The 20,234-nt window shown below is 44.5% G+C and overlaps 1 protein-coding gene across 1 annotated transcript in view; it reads right to left on the reverse strand.

The window, feature by feature from the left end:
- Window positions 1-20,126, reverse strand: part of ABCB6 (ATP binding cassette subfamily B member 6 (LAN blood group)) — a 67,941-nt gene extending 47,815 nt beyond the window's left edge. The window contains exons 1-3 of the mRNA XM_073634310.1: window positions 19,863-20,126; window positions 11,597-12,138; window positions 8,227-8,364 (exon numbers count right to left, since the gene is read on the reverse strand). Coding sequence (XP_073490411.1) covers window positions 8,227-8,364; window positions 11,597-12,115 — 657 coding nt within the window. The 5' untranslated portion in view covers window positions 12,116-12,138; window positions 19,863-20,126. The remainder of the gene's footprint in view (window positions 1-8,226; window positions 8,365-11,596; window positions 12,139-19,862) is intronic.
- Window positions 20,127-20,234: the final 108 nt, after the last annotated feature.

Consider the following 20,234-nt stretch of genomic DNA (forward strand, 5'->3'; position numbering starts at 1 on the left):
TAAAATGGCGGTCGTTGCAATAATTTCTGTCATACCGTATTTGCGCAGCGGTCTCACAAGCACACTTTGTATTGGAAAAAATATATTTTTTAATTCAAAAAAATTGTAAGACAACAGTAAAGTTAGCCCAATTTTTTTATATTGTGAAGGATAATGTTACGCCGAGTATATTGATACCCAACATGTCACGCTTCAAAATTGTGCCCACTCGTGGAATGGCGACAAACTTTTACCCTTAAAAATCTCCATAGGTGACAGGTTGCATGTTTTGAGTTACAGAGGTGGTCTAGGGCTAGAATTGTTGCTCTCGCTCTACCGATCGCGGCGATACCTCACATGTGTGGTTTGAACACTGTTTTCATACGCGGGCGCTACTCGCGTATGCGGTCGCTTCTGCACGCGAGCTCGGCGGGACAGGGCGCATTTAAAAAAAAAAAATATATATATATTTTTTCTTCTAATTTATTTTAGCTTATATTTTTACACTGGTCTTTAAAAAAAAAAAAAAAAAGTGTCACTTTTATTCCTATTGCAAGGAATGTAAACATCCCTAATAGAAAAAAAGCATGACAGGACCTCTTAAATATCCAAAAGAACTCGCTGCTCCAGGTGAGACAGGAAGCCTAATGATATCACAGGGGCCCGCCTCGGCTCCGCCTACGATCAACACTGAAGAAATGGCTGCACTCCAAGATCCATCAAAATTCTTATTTAATAAAACGAACATCCCAAGTGTTACAAACAGTTCAAATGGTAGACGCGTTTCACACACACTAACAGGTGCACGTCTTCATTACTGAAGAAGCGCACCTGTTAGTGTGTGAAACGCGTCTACCATTTGAACTGTTTGTAAACACTTGGGATGTTCGATTTAGGGCTGGGGAAAGAAATCGATTTGAATCTTGAATTGAGTTGAGAGGTCAAATCAATTCAAATTTTCAGCAAAATCGTTTTTTTTTTTTCACCAGGACCGGTGCTGACACCGCGCCGGTCCCGAGGAACTGCGGGCAGGAGTATTTAGGCGAGGCCGCTGCTTCGGCCTAGTCCGCGAGGCCGGACGCTGCGGACTAGGTCAAGGCCGCGGTCCCGCCTACAAAAAAGTTCCTCAGGACCGGTGCGGTATCCATAAAAAAAAAATAAAAAGCAAAAAAAACTCTCGATTCAAATCATGAAACGAGTTTTTTAAAATAAATAAAAAAAAAAAAAAAAAAACCCTCGATTCAAATGGTGAATCGAGTTAAAAAAAAATAAAAAAATCGCAGATTTTTTTGGGGAGAAAATCACCCAGCTCTAGTTTGTTTATTAAATAAGAATTTTGGGGGACCTCCTAAATGGGGTCAAAAAGACCTCAGATCTCATATTTACACTAAAATGCAATAAAAAAATAAAAAATAAAAAAATAAATTTGTCATTTGAAAAAAATGAAAAAAAATAAATAAAAAATGTCCCTTTAAGAGCTATGGGCGGAAGTGACGTTTTGATGTCGCTTCCGGCCTCCAATGATATGGAGACGGGTGGGGGTCATCCTCCCCTCGCTCGTCTCCGTGTCTAGCCAGGAGAAGGACCCGATCGATACCGACGGCTCCGGTAATCGGCGGAGGGCACCGGAGTGCAGCGGGGGGGGGGGTGGGGTTACCTCTCCCGCCGCCAATAAAAGATAGCTACTGCCATAACAACGATATTCCTCTTCAAATAACCAATGTAAAACTGCGGCGGGCGGTCCGTAAGTGTTTAACATCCTTTAACAGGCCAAGCTGTCCAGCAAAAAAGTGTCAATTAGAGGATTGAGACAAACTATTTACCACTGACAAGGGTCCTTACAATGATCAGCTTTTATTCATTTATGTAAAACCTTTACACGCAAAAGGCAAACACTGTTGCTGTAACTGTTTAAGAAGTGTTAGCTGGAGTTCAGCTTTAATTTGTTAGCCGAGGCCATCTACATCTCCTAATGCACCTGACACTACCCTCTCCCCAGACTTACAATAATGCCGTCCAAAAGTGTCTCTGTCAGAGTAGAGGCACCTGAAGACAGGAGGTGTGTTACTTGCTAGATCACCAGGTGAAAATATGGGAAAGAATCCTAAAAAAAGAAAACCAATGCAGGCACCACCTCTAAGGATTGTTAGGTACAATATAATAATTTTTTTGTTTTGGGTTTAATACTACTGTAAGGAAGAACCCCGGGCAAACATTTTTATTTTCCCATGCAGTAGGGCTTGCGCACCGCATGGTTAAAGCGGAGTTACTCCTGCCCCTTTAAAAATTAAATCAGCTGACTTTTAACATTAGGACACTTACCTGTCCTGGAGTCCAGCAATGTTTACACCCCAGCTGATGTTTCCATCGGCTGGTAGGTTGCTGCTGCCGCCATTGCAGGTAAGGGAACCCCGGCAGTGTAGTCTTTCGGCTTAACGGCTGAGTCCCTACTGCGCATGCGTGAAGCGCTCTCTCACTGGCCTGGCAGAAGGGAAGGGAGGAGGGAGAAGGAGGGTGACCGAGCTGCCGCCGTAATTCGCCGCGGCCCGGTCTCCTGAAAGTGGGGACAGGGTACCTGTAAAAAAAAAAAAAAAAAAACACAGGTATCTGCTCCCCCCTCCCCACCAAAAGGGGCCAATCAGATAAGCGGAAGTTACACTTTTGGGTGGAGCTACGTTTTAACTGCTCGATTTGTCCAGGGGAACAAAGAAAAGCTATGAGGACTCATCCCTTGTGCTGTGACTAAGGGATCGGGAGCCTGGCCCCCAACCAGGGTTCCACGAGGACATGGGGGCAATTGGACTATCATGGTACAGTGAGGCAATAAAATTCAATTGTATAACAAATATAAAAATAATGCAAACGTTTTATTGATACAGAAAAATTGATCGGTTACAAATTCAATCATGGTAGCAGTTCATATATGTCACCAAAATAATTAACCCCAGATGGGGGGGAGAAATCACAGTGGGACAATTGATCACGGATAACATCTCAACTAGTTTCACTGTAGTCCGCAAAACTAGTTGAGATGTTATCCGTGATCAATTGCCCCACTGTGATCCCCCCATCTGGGGTTAATTATTTAATTATTAATATATATAAACTGCTACTATGTTTTAATTTGTAACTGATCATTTTTTCTGCATCAATAAAACTTTTGCATTATTTTTATATATTTGTTATACAATTGAATTTTATTGCCTCACTGTACCGCAATAGTCCAATTGCCCCCATGTCCTCGTGGATGCCTGGTTGGGGACCAGGCTCCCGATCCCTTAATCTCTAGACTCCTGGATGATGGTACAAGCCTCTAAATATTTTTACTTCCAGCAATTGATTAAAGAGGCTACACTTATTTCCTCATCCCTTGTGCTGACAGCAGGGAGGATTCACTGGTTGTTAGGACACTGGCAGGTGACGGCTCCTAACAACCAAGACCCAGGAAACTGGAATGCATTAAAAACACATCAAAAATGCATCAGACCAGTGCATGCAGAAACGCATCTGGAATGCAAAAATGTGGTATGAAGCAGCCCTAATAGCTTGATTCTCTGACCTAGAACATAGCACCTACAGGAGGGGGCGGAGACAAGACCAGTCACCCTATACAAGGAGAGAGAGCAACAGTGAGCGGTCTTTATTACAGGAAGTTCCTACACAGAGAGGCAGGCGCATTCCTCCCTACAGCGTGAACTCGCTGGAGTATGTGTAGAGCTGGAAAGTCCTGAACTCAGATTATTTGAGTTTGGAGACTTACATCTGTACACATGAGCCACTTTATATACAAACGCAAGTAACTTTCCTTTCAACTCAACATTCCTGCCAAGAAAACATTACTATGTAAGCCATCAGCGGTAGGGTGCCTTAAATTTGGATGTGTATGGTATACAGAACAGGTGGAATGATTGTAGCAAACAAAGCGATCATCACCTATAAGCACATGTGCTGCAGAACAATTTGGGACGTATACATCTCAGGGTGCAAGAACCCCGAGTGCCCAATCAAATCCAATGTCTGAAATGTGACCTCTAATTACCTGCTGTCAGTTTATTGAATCTGTCTGACGCACATGTGCCAATTAAGCAATTACAGATTAAACATTACCATGTCCTATAGGCCCCGAGCTCTCAGTATAGACAGGTCAGTCTGGTGCTACAGAGACGGTACAATAGCCGACCTTACTCAGCAAACTGAGGCTGAAAAGTACAAACACATCTCCGGGAAACTGCAATCCTTCCTGAAAGCCAATCAGTGATGCATGCTGGGACTGGTATACTAATATATATATATATATATATATATATATATATATATATATATATATATATATATATATATATATACACACACACACACACACACACACACACATACATATACACACACACCACGCACACACATATATACACACACAGCGCCTTGAAAAAGTATTCATACCCCTTGAAATTTTCCACATTTTGTCCTGTTACAACCAAAAACGTAAATGTATTTTATTGGGATTTTATGTGATAGACCGACACAAAGTGGCACATAATTGCGAAGTGGAAGGAAAATGATAAATGGTTTTCAAATTTTTTTACAAATAAATCTGTGAGAAGTGTGATGTGCATTTGTATGGCGCCCCCCTGAGTCAATACTTTGTAGAACCGCCTTTCACTGCAATTACAGCTGCAAGTCTTTTTGGGGATGTCTCTACCAGCTTTGCACATCTAGAGAGGGACATTTTTGCCCAATCTTCTTTGCAAAATAGCTCAAGCTCTGCCAGATTGGATGGAGAGCGTCTCTAAACAGCAATTTTCAAGTCTTGCCACAGATTATCAATTGGATTTAGGTCTGAACTTTGACCGGGCCATTCTAACACATGAATATGCTTTGACCTAAAACAGGTGTCTCCAAACTTTCTAAATAAAAGGGCCAGTTTACTATCATTCAGAGTTCAGGGGGGCCGGACTGTGGCTAGTGGGTGTAGAAAATGCCCCAGCGTCAGTGGAAGTAAAAGTGCCCTATTGTTGGTATCAGTGGACAGAATAGCACCCCATCATTGGTATATGTGGGAGGAATAGTGCTCCACCACTGGTGTCAAAGGGAGGAATGGTGCCCCATCATTACTGTCAGTTGTTGAAAGACTAGTGCTCCAAGGGCCGGATAGGGGCAAGCAAAGGGCCACATCTGGCCCCAGGGCCGCAGTATGGAGACCACTGATCTAAACCATTCCATTGTAGCTCTGGCTGTATGTTTAGGGTCGTTGTCCTGCTAGAAGGTGAACCTTCGCCCCAGTCTCAAGTCTTTTGCAGACTCTAACAGGTTTTCTTCTAAGATTCCCCTGTACTTGGCTACATCCATCTTCCCATAAACTCTGACCAGCTTCCCTGTCCCTGCTAAAGAAAAGCATCCCCACAACATGATGCTGCCACCACCATGTTTCACGGTGAGGATGGTGTGTTCAGGGTGATGTGCAGTGTTATGCAACGTACACATGAGCGGACTTTGACCGGACTGGTCCGACGGACTTTCGGCGGACTTCTAACGGACTTTCCCAACTAACGGACTTGCCTCACACCAAAGTCCTACAGATTCGTACATGATGACATACGACCGGACTAAAATAAGGAAGTTTAAAGCCAGTAGCCAATAGCTGCCCTAGTGTCGGTTTTCGTCCGTCGGACTAGCATACAGACGATCTGACTTTTTGATAGGAACTGGGTCCGGTGGAGTTCCGACGTAAAGATTTGAAACATGTTCCAAATCTAAAGTCCATCAGATTTTCGACCGAAAAAGTCCACTGCAGGTCCGATGAAGCCCACACATGGTGGAATTGACCGCCGGACCAGTCCGGTCGAAAAGTCCGCTTGTGTGTACGCGGCATTAGTATTCCGTCACACCTAATGTTTTGCTTTTTCAACAATGACTTTCTTCTTGCCACTCTTCCATAAAGGGCAGATTTGTGGAGAGCACGACTCCCACCTGAGCTGTGGATCTCTGCAGCTCCTCCAGAGTTACCATGGACCTCTTGGCTGCTTCTTTGATGAATGCTCTCCTTGCCCGGCCTGTCAGTTTAGGTGGACGGCCATGTCTTGGTAGGTTTGCAGATGTGCCATACTCTTTCCATTTTCAGATGATGGATTGAACAGTACTCCGTGAGATGTTCAAAGCTTGGGATATTTTTTTATAACCTAACCCAGCTTTGAACTTCTCCCCAACTTTATCCCTTACCCGTCTGGTGTGTTCCTTGGCCTTCAAGGTGCTGTTTGTTCACTAAGGTTCTCCAACAAACCTTTGATTGTTTCACAGAACAGCTGTATTTATGCTGAGATTAAATTACACACAAGTTAAATAAACTGGACATCTATCCACGGTAACTCTTCCTCCCCTCCTCTCTCCATCGCTCCCTCTTTCCCCATAGCCACCTACTAACCTCACAGATAGAGTCTAGTTGATTACAATTACACCAAGAACCTGCAATAATACTGGGACTTGTTCATAAACCATAACATTTCCTGTAAAGAGCAATTCATAACCGAGAAACCGGCATGTTAGAAACTCAAAATTAGACAGACGACTCCCTCACCCACGTACAGTTAGTTCCCGACAGGGGTACGTGGGGGACGTGGCGATATACCCGGTATCACAAAGATACTTATAGCAGGACTCCACTATGTTTCCCCTAGGAGGTCCATATGTTCCCATTACGGTTCTAAGACTTTCTACAGTTTTATGTGTTCTAAATGTCTATTATATGCAATATCTTGTTTTGGGTTTTTTCTTCTGATTGGTTTTCACTTTTGCCTTTTCACTGTACGTCAATGATAGCACTGTATTCCAAAAGTGTAATGATGATTGGTTCCATGTCTCATTATTTGTAACATGCAGATTCTTTAATAAAAATACTGAAACAAAAAAAAATAAAAAAAAAAATTTACACATAGGTGGACTCTATTTACTAATTAGGTGACTTCTGAAGTAATTGGTTCCACTAGATTTTAGTTAGGGGTATCAGAGTAAAGGGGGCTGAATACAAATGCACGTGCAATGGTTGAAAATCATTTATCATTTTCCTTTCACTTCACAATTATGTACCACTTTGTGTTGGTCTATCACATAAAATTCCCATAATCCCGCCTCAAATTGCCTAAAACAAGCACTCTTAACCCTATTTCACTTTCACCCAACGTTCTACATCACTAAAACACTTTATTGCAAGATGGTGTTGCTTCATGGAACACTCTTTCTCTCCAGAAGAAATCTCTTTTCACATGACTTCCTTCCGCTATACGGACTGGTACCTGCGTGCAGACCTTGCTAATACACTGGGCAAACTTAGGATCCAGGACATCTCCAATGCTTAACCCCTCATATCCCCCCCCCTAGGCATTCCACCTAATCTATGTGATTAAGTAGTACATTATTTGATGTGAAATGTCTGATATTTCCTCATAATTATAGTAATATCTCTACCCATTTCCGGGGTGAATGTTCACCTGCTTCCACTCCTTTGATCACCACTTTGGCAGAACCTCCAGTTAGTTACTCTTGTTGGACCAGATACTGTATTATTAGTTATCTCGTAATGTTTATAGGCTCCAAACCACACAGTTCTATCCTGCTTACTATGTCATATTATGTTTATTACTTTATTGCCTTTGCTGGCAGGCTACTCCTGCATCAACAAATCTTGTACTTTTATATGAAAAAATATATTAAAACAAAAAACAAAAGTCCCAATAAAATACATTCACGGTTTTGGTTTTAAACATGACAAAAAGCACTGTGTGTGTGTATATATATATATATATATCTCTATCTAGATCTATATAGACACACACACATACATACATACATACATACATATACACAGTGGGGACGGAAAGTATTCAGACCCCCTTAAATTTTTCACTCTTTGTTATATTGCAGCCATTTGCTAAAATAATTTAAGTAAATTTTTTTTTCCCTTGTGATATTTCAGTTTTTCTTTTTTAATAAATCTGCAAAAATGTCAACAATTCTGTGTTTTTCTGTCAATATGGGGTGCTGTGTGTACATTAATGAGGAAAAAAAATGAACTTAAAATGATTTTAGCAAATGGCTGCAATATAACAAAGAGTGAAAATTTAAAGGGGGTCTGAATACTTACCATCCTCACTATATATTTTTTTTTTTTTTTGGTACTGAACAAAAAAAAAAAAAAAGTAAAATAAGAAAATAATAAGTGTATGCATTCCCTTTAAGATTGAGGACACCTCTCACCTGTGTGTTCTCAACGTCTCTCTCATCTTCATTGATAAGGATGATGTACGGTTTTCGTGGCCGGCCGGGGGCGAGAATTCCCAGGGTGAAGAGGAACAGCGTGCAGATGTAGCGCAGAGTCCACAGAGCAAACTGCACCTACGTGGACAAAGGTCAAAGGTCAGTGAGAAAGTGCATCTACACCACATCAAGCAAGGAATACACATGGGGGGGCTTTGGAATGAGGCCTGGATGGCAGTTAAAGACATGAGATCTCTTGAATCTAATTAAAGATTCATTTCAAAATTACACTTCTTGTAACTGTCAATTATAGGATAAACAACACAGACTTTCATTTTAAAGTCGATCAAAAACCATCAATATAACAGTTTATTTAACCACTTGCCGACCGGACCATTGCCGAAAGACGGCAACAGCGCGGTCGGCTAGTTCTGGGTGGACGTCCATGGACGTCATTCCACAATGTTGCTCCCGTGCGCTCCCTGGGGTGCGCACTCGGGAACATCCGTGACCGGACCCGGCGCATCACGGATCACGGTAAATAGCCGCTGATCGTGGCCATTTACCACGTGATCGTTCCGTCAAATGACGGAGCGATCACATGTAAACAAACTGGCGTCACGTCATGACGCCGGTTCCTCCCTCCCCTCTCTGTACCACTCGGTACAGTGCGGGGGAGAGGGGGAGAGATGGCAACGCTGTGGGCTGGATGTTTAGTGCCCACAGCGCTGCTCAATATAAATAATGGCAATAATCTGCAATACTCTGCAACACTGTGCTATGCTCTGCAACACTGTGCTATGCTCTGCCAATACTCTGCCAATACTCTGCCAATACTCTGCCATAAATTTTAACAGAAACAAAGAATTTTTTTTTTTTTAATCGAATTTTCAGTCTTTTTTGATTTATAGCGCAAAAAATAAAAAACCCAGCAGTGATTAAATACAACCAAAAGAAAGCTCTATTTGTGTGAAAAAAAGGAAATAAATTTCATATAGGTACAGTATTGCATGACTGAGTAATTGTCATTCAAAGTGTGAGAGCACCGAAAGCTGAAAATTGGTCTGGTTAGGAAGGGGGTTTAAGTGCCCAGTTGTCAAGTGGTTAAGACACAAACAGTTACATTCAAGGCATGCCACAGTTGCTTGTGCCTTCTTGACCATCATGCCATCAAACTTAAAAATAACTGGAAGGAGCATGTTGCTTGAGGCAACCAATCACACTGTAGCTGTCATTTTTCTAATTGAAGAGATATTTACCACCTAAGTGGAACTTCAGTCATTTTTTCATCTTTCCATCTATTAAATCTTCTGCCCTTATTGTTTTAACTTTGAATAGTAAAAAATTTTTTATCTGCCAGTAAATACCTTATACAGCCCACTTCCTGTCTGCTTAGCCTAGATTTATGACATCATGCACAGCTCTCTCTCACTCACTATCGTGAGAGTTTGCCAGGAAGGGAGGGGGGATGAGTCATAAGAGGGCCAATGAGAGCTGCAGAGCTGGAGTTGTGCGTCTGTGTAAATCCAGGAAGTGAACAGGCAGCAGCTTCCGCTGCCCACAGTGGATGCAGCCAGACTCAGTGGAGGGAGATTTCTCCAGCATATTTGGCAAGTACAGAATCACAGTATATATAAAATAATATATTATATATATATATATATATATATATATATATATATATATATATATATATATATATATATATATATATATATATATATATATATATGCAAAGAGGTTGGAGGGAAGCTTCAGAATGGCAAAGATGTTTTTATTACAAATTATGTAAGCAGACCACAGTTTCTCTTTAAAGGACCGGGCCTTTTTCTGAAATGTGTCATCCCGGGCCGCCCACCATAGCTGGGTGGTCTGGTAGTTGGGACTGGGTGATGGAGGGAGAGGGAGGGATGTCAAAGAAAACTTCAGTCATCTACTGGCTGAGGAGGTAGGAGGGGGCGGGCTGCACCGCCTTCCAGTCAAAGGGTGTGCCACTTACTGCCCATGGCATGGAGCTGCCTGGGAAAGAAGCAGGCCGCCTTACAGATTGAGGTGAGGAAGAACAACATTTATTATGGCTGAACTGTACTAGAGTCTCGTTCTGTCTGCAAAGAACAAAGTGCATTATTTAGCGCAAACCCAGATATCGTTCTCCTTCTCTCTCTTTCTCCTTCCTTCTCTCTCCCTCCATCCCTCTTTCTTTCTTTCCTTCCTCCCCCCTTTCTCTTTCTTCCCTTCCCTCCCTTCATCCCTCTTTCTTTCTTCGTCTTTCCTTCACTCTCTTTCCATCCCTTATTCATTCCTTCTCTCTCTCCCTCCACCCATCCCTCTTTCTTTCCTTCCTTCTCTCTCCCTCTTTATTTCCCTCCATCTCTCTCCCTCTTTATTTCCCTCCATCTCTCTCCCTCTTTATTTCCCTCCATCTCTCTCCCTCTTTATTTCCCTCCATCTCTCTCCCTCTTTATTTCCCTGCTTCTCTCTCCCTCTTTATTTCCCTCCATCTCTCTCCCTCTTTATTTCCCTGCTTCTCTCTCCCTCTTTATTTCCCTGCTTCTCTCTCCCTCTTTATTTCCCTGCTTCTCTCTCCCTCTTTATTTCCCTGCTTCTCTCTCCCTCTTTATTTCCCTCCTTCTCTCTCCCTCTTTATTTTCCTCATTCTCTCTCCCTCTTTATTTTCCTCATTCTCTCTCCCTCTTTATTTCCTTCTCGCTCTCTCTCCCTCCATCCCTCTTTCTTTCCATCCTTCTCTTTCCCTCCCTTCATCCCTCTTTCTTTCTCTTTCATTCCTTCTCTCCCTCCCTTTCCCCATCCCTCTTTCTTTCCTTCTCCCTCCCTCTGTCCCTTTTTCCTTCTTTTATCTCTCCCTCCATTCTTCTTTCCTCTTCTCTCCCTTTCTTTCCTTCCCTCCCTCTTTTACTTTCTTTCTTTCTCCCTCCATCCCTCTTTCATCTCAGACTCTATTTAACCACACCCCCTTTAAGCCCCACCCAATATTTAGCATATATTAAACCAAGGCCATTTTTCACAGCGGCATGGTTTGTGCGACACATTTTTACGCTCCTACTTAACCACGCCTACAAATGAACGCCCCCCACCCCTGATTAAAAATACTCCGCCTACAGACAAAAAAAAAGTGTCCCTAAAAATGTTTTGAGAATGTTGTGAACTATGGCTTCATAAGGAATGTAAATGGCCTACACCTATAGCAAAGGGCATTATCCAACTTCAATCAGAGCTGCACAGTTTGCTTTGATCTACAGATGCCCCTCATTTTCATAGGCATTTCCCTTTGATATGTTTTAAAAAATTAGGCTTACTTTAGTGTTATTTACTCCCCCAGTTTCCTAGTAGAAAACAAATGAAAACTTACTTTCTCGTCAGCAGTGTTCATGGAGTTCCACCACCAGTGAGGGCTTTGCCAAGATATGAACGCCAAGTTCTCAGCAGCGAATGCCAGGGCCCAGAACAGCAGGAGAACGACCCCGTGGCCCCTGCTCCTCTCTCGCTCCAGGGCCCTCGTCCGCTCCAAGTGAAGGAGCCAAATGCTGAATGCCCAGGCGCCTGCATAGAGACAGCCGTACACAATCATGTACCCGTATAGCGCATTGCCACCCGCAGCCTGCCAGATCAGACCTCCCAGAGCCTGTAGGATCAGCACCACTGACAGTGCCAACTGCAGGCGGTACAGGTGAGACTTGGGGATGTACTTGGGCTCCATCGTCCGGCTGTGCTGGGCATAGCAGGCTGACTGCAATGTTCCCAGGAGGATAGAGAAGCTGAGCAACACAGACGGGACCAGGGTGAAATAAAAGCATGGCGAGAGGCCGCTGTCCAACCAAGCCTGGGACACACTGCCATTGTGATCGCAGTAGCTCTGCAGCGCCACCATTCTCTCAACGCACAGTACTGCACCTGCAGGGGAAAAAAAAAAAAAAAGACACCATTAGCACATTCTGTAAGATAGATTGATTACATACAAACAGAATTCAGGAACCAGTCAGTCCAGAAGTGAACAGAAAGTGTCATGGCTGAATCAAAGAACCTCTGGACAGTCTAAAGCCTCGTACAAGCGATCGGACTTTAAACAAACTTTTCCGTGGATTTCTGTCCAAAGGGCGTTGGCCGTAAACTTGGTATGCATACACACGGCAGGACTTTTTAATGCAACAAACACGAACGTAGTGACGTTTCAACGTGCTGACGACACTTCAAAAGAGGAAGTTCAATTCTCCGGCGCCACCCTTTGGTCAACTTCTGTATTGTTGTCTGATCTTTTGCATTGGTTCTGAGCATGCGTGTTTGCACTTTGTACTAAAGGCCGATGGTTTAGTATACACACGATTGGACTTGCCGACGTAGGACTTTTGCTGCCGCCAAGTTTGTCTGTTCGCACAGCCAACATTTGTCCGATGAAAACCGAAAAAGTTTGTCCGATGGAGCGTACACACGGTCGGATGTTGCCTTAAAACAGGTAATTTGCATGTTTGTTGTCAAAAAGTCAGATCGTGTGTATGGGCCTTTACAGTGTCTTTGTCCCCACACAGACTGAGCTGTCCCTCATTAACACAGAATGCAGGAGGGAGACTTCTAACCCTTCGTTAGGACAGACAGTGTTCAAATCTAGTTTACAGCTGATAATGAAGAACTGCCAGCACAGTACAGACAGGGTATATATATGTTAAACATCACTCCCCAGTCCCCAACTAAACTTTACAAAGTAGGGAGAGCATGGAAGGATTTTAAACACCTTCCTGCCGGGGCCTACAGCAGAATGATGGCCGGGAGGTGGCCTTACCATCCTGACTGCATGTCATATGACGACCTTCACATGCGCGCACCTAGGGGAGGGGGCACCCAGCGCGGTGATCGGGGGTGAGCTGTGGCCCTCGAACACAGCGCATCATCGTTCATGGTAAAGAGCCGATGAGGTAGGCTCTTTGCCATGTGATCAGCTGTGTCCAATCACAGGTGATCAAATGTAAACAAATGCCAGTTATTGGAATTTCCTTTCCTCAGCGCTTTTCAGTGTCTGAGAAAAGGACAAACCGGCTTTCCAGTTACATTGGACATTTACACTGATAATCAAGGCAGCCCATCAGTGAAGAAAAATTACATATTTGCAAAATTGTTTCAATGGGCAGGAGCGGTGAAGGCGCGGTTTACACTCCGCTCCTTCACCGCTCCGAAGATGCTGCTAGCAGGACTTTTTTTACCGTTCTGCCAGCGCATCGCTCCAGTGTGAAAGCCCTCGGGGCTTTCACACTGGAATGAAAGCAGCGGCACTTTCGGGTCGGTTTGCAGGCACTATTATTAGCGCAATAGCGCCTGCAAACCGCCCCAGTGTGAAAGGACCCTTAGGCTCCATTCACACTTGTTTGACTTGTCATGCCACTTTGGACACAAAGTGCAGCCCATGTATTTCAATGGAAGCCGTTCAAATCTAAGTGACTTTAAGTCGTAGCAACTTTTAAAAAGGTTTCTGCACTGCTTTGATGCAACCTGAGTGCCATAGACTGCAATGTAAACTCTCAAAAGTTGCATGTTAATTTTATCAATGCAAACAGTTGTACAAAAGTCAAAGCAAAAGTTGCATCCAAGTCACATGCATCCAAAGTTGAAAAGGAAATCGCAAAGCGTGAATGGAGCCCTAAAGTGGTACTAAAGGCTCAAGGTTTTTTACCTTCTGTGCAGCACCCCCCTAATATTTACCTGAGCGCAATCTTCCTCTAGTGCAGTGCAGGAGAGCCTCGGCTCTCTGGGGAGTTTCCCTCCTCATTGGCTCCCACTGCTGTCAATCACAGCCAGTGAGGAGAGGGAGAGAGCGGGAGAGAGCGGGAGTGAGACGAGCCATGTCTGTGTGTGTGGAAGGACACGCACAGCAGCGGCTCAGGAGCCTGCCTGGGTGCCCCGAGAGCAAGCTGCTAGCTCTGGGGGCACTTGGCAGGAGGGAGGGGTCATGGGTGACATCTCGTCTTTTATATTTTACCAAAAAGTTCAGTCTCATATTGTGTTTACTGCATGTGCCCTAAAATGAACCACTAATATTGTGTGACATAAAAAGAAGTTGGAACTGACGTTATATTCTCCAGGGTCTCTGCTTTCAGAAAAAATCTTCTTCGGGCCTAAAATGATATTTTATAACATGTGCAAAAAGAAAGCAAATGCAAAAACAGCCCTGGCAGTGAAAGGGGTAACACGTGCACTGTCATCCCTACAATTGACCGTAGGCCGTCATCCCTACAATTGACCGTAGGCTGTCATCCCTACAATTGACCGTAGGCAGTCATCCCTACAATTGACCGTAGGCAGTCATCCCTACAATTGACCGTAGGCAGTCATCCCTACAATTGACCGTAGGCAGTCATCCCTACAATTGACCGTAGGCAGTCATCCCTACAATTGACCGTAGGCAGTCATCCCTACAATTGACCGTAGGCAGTCATCCCTACAATTGACCGTAGGCAGTCATCCCTACAATTGACCGTAGGCAGTCATCCCTACAATTGACCGTAGGCAGTCATCCCTACAATTGACCGTAGGCAGTCATCCCTACAATTGACCGTAGGCAGTCATCCCTACAATTGACCGTAGGCAGTCATCCCTACAATTGACCGTAGGCAGTCATCCCTACAATTGACCGTAGGCTGTCATCCCTACAATTGACCGTAGGCTGTCATCCCTACAATTGACCGTAGGCTGTCATCCCTACAATTGACCGTAGGCTGTCATCCCTACAATTGACCGTAGGCTGTCATCCCTACAATTGACCGTAGGCTGTCATCCCTACAATTGACCGTAGGCTGTCATCCCTACAATTGACCGTACGCTGTCATCCCTACAATTGACCGTAGACCGTACGCTGTCATCCCTACAATTGACCGTACGCTGTCATCCCTACAATTGACCGTACGCTGTCATCCCTACAATTGACCGTACGCTGTCATCCCTACAATTGACCGTACGCTGTCATCCCTACAATTGACCGTACGCTGTCATCCCTACAATTGACCGTAGGCAGTCATCCCTACAATTGACCGTAGGCAGTCATCCCTACAATTGACCGTACGCTGTCATCCCTACAATTGACCGTAGGCAGTCATCCCTACCATTGACCGTAGGCTGTCATCCCTACCATTGACCGTACGCTGTCATCCCTACCATTGACCGTACGCTGTCATCCCTACCATTGACCGTACGCTGTCATCCCTACCATTGACCGTACGCTGTCATCCCTACAATTGACCGTACGCTGTCATCCCTACAATTGACCGTAGGCAGTCATCCCTACAATTGACCGTAGGCAGTCATCCCTACAATTGACCGTACGCTGTCATCCCTACAATTGACCGTAGGCTGTCATCCCTACAATTGACCGTAGGCTGTCATCCCTACAATTGACCGTACGCTGTCATCCCTACAATTGACCGTACGCTGTCATCCCTACAATTGACCGTAGGCTGTCATCCCTACAATTGACCGTAGGCTGTCATCCCTACAATTGACCGTAGGCTGTCATCCCTACAATTGACCGTAGGCTGTCATCCCTACAATTGACCGTAGGCTGTCATCCCTACAATTGACCGTACGCTGTCATCCCTACAATTGACCGTACGCTGTCATCCCTACAATTGACCGTAGGCTGTCATCCCTACAATTGACCGTAGGCTGTCATCCCTACAATTGACCGTAGGCTGTCATCCCTACAATTGACCGTACGCTGTCATCCCTACAATTGACCGTACGCTGTCATCCCTACAATTGACCGTAGGCTGTCATCCCTACAATTGACCGTACGCTGTCATCCCTACAACTGCATTTTCTGACTAGTTCACTATAACCTTTTATTATATGTCCAACCAGTTCAGGCCGTTGTATCCTAAACACTCAGTGAGAACGATGTGTAGGTTGTATTTGTTACCAGCAGACAGAGGCGGACGCCTGGTTACAATGGAGGGAGACGTCCCACAGTTTTATTTTTGTGGCAACTTATCTAAACTTTTTCCCAAATTACCCAAAGGGCTTTTTTTACACTTATGTTAAGCCCTCTGAAGAGTGATCCATGGTTCAGAGAGTGATTGACAGGCAGTGAGGAGATGTTATGTCACCTCCACACCACGGTTTTAACCTTTAAAAATTTCACACCCCCACCTCACTCCTGTGTCTGGTTGCAGTGAGGTCCCATTTAGTTGAATGGGTTGCATTTGGTGGGTGATACAGAAAACCTTATGCAATAGATGATTTAATTCTTGTATTTGGGGAGGAGGGCACTAAGAACGATGAGCCACGTTTTTACTGCCGCCTAGCTGCTCCCCTTTAAGATGCAAGATAGGAGTGTACACAAACCTTGACGGTGATGCTTTGCTTTACAGCCGCGGCATGTGTACACCCCGGGGCAATAAAAATGTGACTCAACCCCGTGGTTTTTTTTTTTGCCCTCAAACCACAAGTGTAAACGAGCCATAAAAATGACTGTGATTACATACACTATCTCACAAAAGTGAGTACACCCCTCACATTTCTGTAAATATTTTCTTCTATCTTTTCATGTGACAACACTGAAGAAATGACACTTTCTACAATGTAAAGTAGTGAGTGTACAGCTTATATAACAGTGTAAATTTGCTGTCCCCTCAAAATAACTCAACACACAGCCATTAATGTCTAAACCACTGGCAACAAAAGTGAGTACACCCCTAAGTGAAAATGTCCAAATTGGGCCCAAAGTGTCAATATTTTGTGTGGTCACCATTATTTTCCAGCACTGCCTTAACCCTCTTGGGTATGGAGTTCACCAGAGCTTCACAGGTTGCCACCGGAGTCCTCTTCCACTCCTCCATGATGACATCACAGAGCTGGTGGATGTTAGAGACTTTGTGCTCCTCCAACTTCCGTTTGAGGATGCCCCACAGATGCTCAATAGGGTTTAGGTCTGGAGACATGCTTGGCCAGTCCATCACCTTTACCCTCAGCTTCTTTATCAAGGCAGTGGTCGTCTTGGAGGTGTGTTTGGGGTCGTTATCATGTTGGAATACTGCCCTGCGGCCCAGTCTCTGAAGGGAGGGGATCATGTTCTGCTTCAGTATGTCACAGTACATGTTGGCATTTATGGTCCCCTCAATGAACTGTAGCTCCCCAGTGCCGGCAGAACTCATGCAGCCCCAGACCATGACACTCCCACCATGCTTGACTGTAGGCAAGACACATTTGTCTTTGTACTCCTCACCTGGTTGCCGCCACACACGCTTGACACCATCTGAACCAAATAAGTTTATCTTGGTCTCATCAGACCACAGGACATGGTTCCAGTAATCCATGTCCTTAGTCTGCTTGTCTTCAGCAAACTGTTTGTGGGCTTTCTTGTGCATCATCTTTAGAAGAGGCTTCCTTCTGGAATGACAGCCATGCAGACCAATTTGATGCAGTGTGCGGTGTATGGTCTGAGCACTGACAGGCTGACCCCCCACCCCTTCAACCTCTGCAGCAATGCTGGCAGCACTCATACGTCTATTTCCCAAAGACAACCTCTGGATATGACGCTGAGCACGTGCACTCAACTTCTTTGGTTGACCATGGCGAGGCCTGTTCTGAGTGGAACCTGTCCTGTTAAACCGCTGTATGGTCTTGGCCACCGTGCTGCAGCTCAGTTTCAGGGTCTTGGCAATCTTCTTATAGCCTAGACCATCTTTATGTAGAGCAACAATTCTTTTTTTCAGATCCTTTGACATGAGGTACCATGTTGAACTTCCAGTGACCAGTATGAGAGAGTGAGAGCGATAACACCAAATTTAACACACCTGCTCCCCATTCACACCTGAGACCTTGTAACACTAACGAGTCACATGACACTGGGGAGGGAAAATGGCTAATTGTGCCCAATTTGGACATTTTCACTTAGGGGTGTACTCACTTTTGTTGCCAGTGGTTTAGACATTAATGGCTGTGTGTTGAGTTATTTTGAGGGGACAGCAAATTTACACTGTTATACAAGCTGTACACTCACTACTTTACATTGTAGCAAAGTGTCATTTCTTCAGTGTTGTCACATGAAAAGATATAAAATATTTACAAAAATGTGAGGGGTGTACACACTTTTGTGAGATACTGTATATAAGTGATTCTGCATAGAGCGTCTGTCCTGTAGCATTACAGCGGTCATAGGGCAGTCAGCAACTGGATAATATTGCAGCGCTCCACTCATTCCCGCATGTCACTGCAGAGCAGCACAGCCCATCGCACTTCTATGCAGTGATATGGATAAAGTGTCACATTGTACACTTCTAATAAAGTTTGTTAAAAAAAAAAAGAGTGGTGTTATGCGATAAAACGCACATCACGCTGCCCCCCGCTGCACGGCTCTGCAACCCAAACAATGGTTTTCCATGTGCCTTGTTCATTATGCAATGTGTGCAGCCTGTCTGCATTATAATACACATGAACACATTTCATTGTCAAGCAACACAACTGCAAATAAATATAGAAAAAAGAAATTGTTGTCTGTATTTTGGAGCTTCCGGGGAGCTGTCACTTCACACGCCAAACACACAGAAAATGTCATTTAACACAATGCATGTGAACACGCATGAGCATGTAATTACAATGTGTGGTGTGAAAGGAGACACAAGAAATCTCTCCCGTGTATCCCTCCCTCCGACACATCAGATGAAGGAACATACAATGGAACAGTATTGTGTCCCATAAATGTACAACGATGAGAACACAGAGATCCAATAATAAACCATCAAATATTCCCATGTCATCACCGAGCGCACTACCACATGTGTCCAGTAGGTGGGGTGCACTGTGCTCTGCATGGGATGTGTGTCGGGGACATGCTATGGACATGTGTGCAGTCATCAGGGGCGGACTGACCATTCGGGCACTGCCCAAGGGCCCCATGCCACTAAGGGGCCCCATCAGGGTTGCCAGCCTCAATAAAACCAGGGACAGTATGTAAAAATCTGTGTTTTTTTTTTTAAAAATCCCAAGATTATAGCTGCCCCACCTCTCCAGTACCTATTCAATGTGTGTGTATTGTGTGTGTGTGTGTATATATACTGTGTGGCCCCATAATCTATTGTCCGGGGGCCCCATGAGTTGTCAGTCCGCCCCTGGCAGTCATCAACATCATTCACATACAATGTAACACGCAGAGATCACATACAATGTAACAACACAGAGAGATCACATACAATGTAACATCACACAGAGATCACATACAATGTAACAACACACAGAGATCACATACAATGTAACAACACACAGAGATCACACACAATGTAACAACACACAGAGATCACATACAATGTAACATCACACACAGATCACATACAATGTAACATCACACACAGATCACATACAATGTAACAACACACAGAGAGATCACATACAATGTAACAACACACAGAGAGATCACATACAATGTAACAACACACAGAGAGATCACATACAATGTAACAACACACAGAGAGATCACATACAATGTAACATCACACAGAGAGATCACATACAATGTAACATCACACAGAGATCACATACAATGTAACACACACAGATCACATACAATGTAACAATATGCAGTTATAGAATGTTTCTATCAGTCACGTGTGTTGTGTCCCCCAATGACAGGGTCTCCTCACCTCTCCCAGGATGGGGGTCAGTGTTGTCTCCTCCTCTCAGTGTAGATCTCTTCTTGCCGTCGCTCTCAGCGCTCTCTATTCTCTAAGCCTTTTGTCGGGCAGTCTCAGTGTCCCCTGTCAGTGCGCATGCTCCCTCCCCGCAGACGGTGTCCCCGCGGTCCAGACGCCCGCCGGCTATCATTCAATGACTCGGCAGTTCCGCTCAAGCGGAGGAGCCGCCGAAGGTGACTCAGCGAATTCCAACGGGATCACTTTAGTCCAATCACTGCCAGGCTTCTGTTCCATGGGCGGAGCCGTGCACTGCCTGCTATTCTGATTGGCTCATGATATCTGGCTGACCTCTAGTAGAGCCAATCAGCCCCGCCCCCATGT

This window comes from Aquarana catesbeiana, linkage group LG06 (assembly GCF_042186555.1).
Source record: "Aquarana catesbeiana isolate 2022-GZ linkage group LG06, ASM4218655v1, whole genome shotgun sequence".
In the NCBI taxonomy this organism is placed as follows: Eukaryota; Metazoa; Chordata; class Amphibia; order Anura; family Ranidae; genus Aquarana; species Aquarana catesbeiana.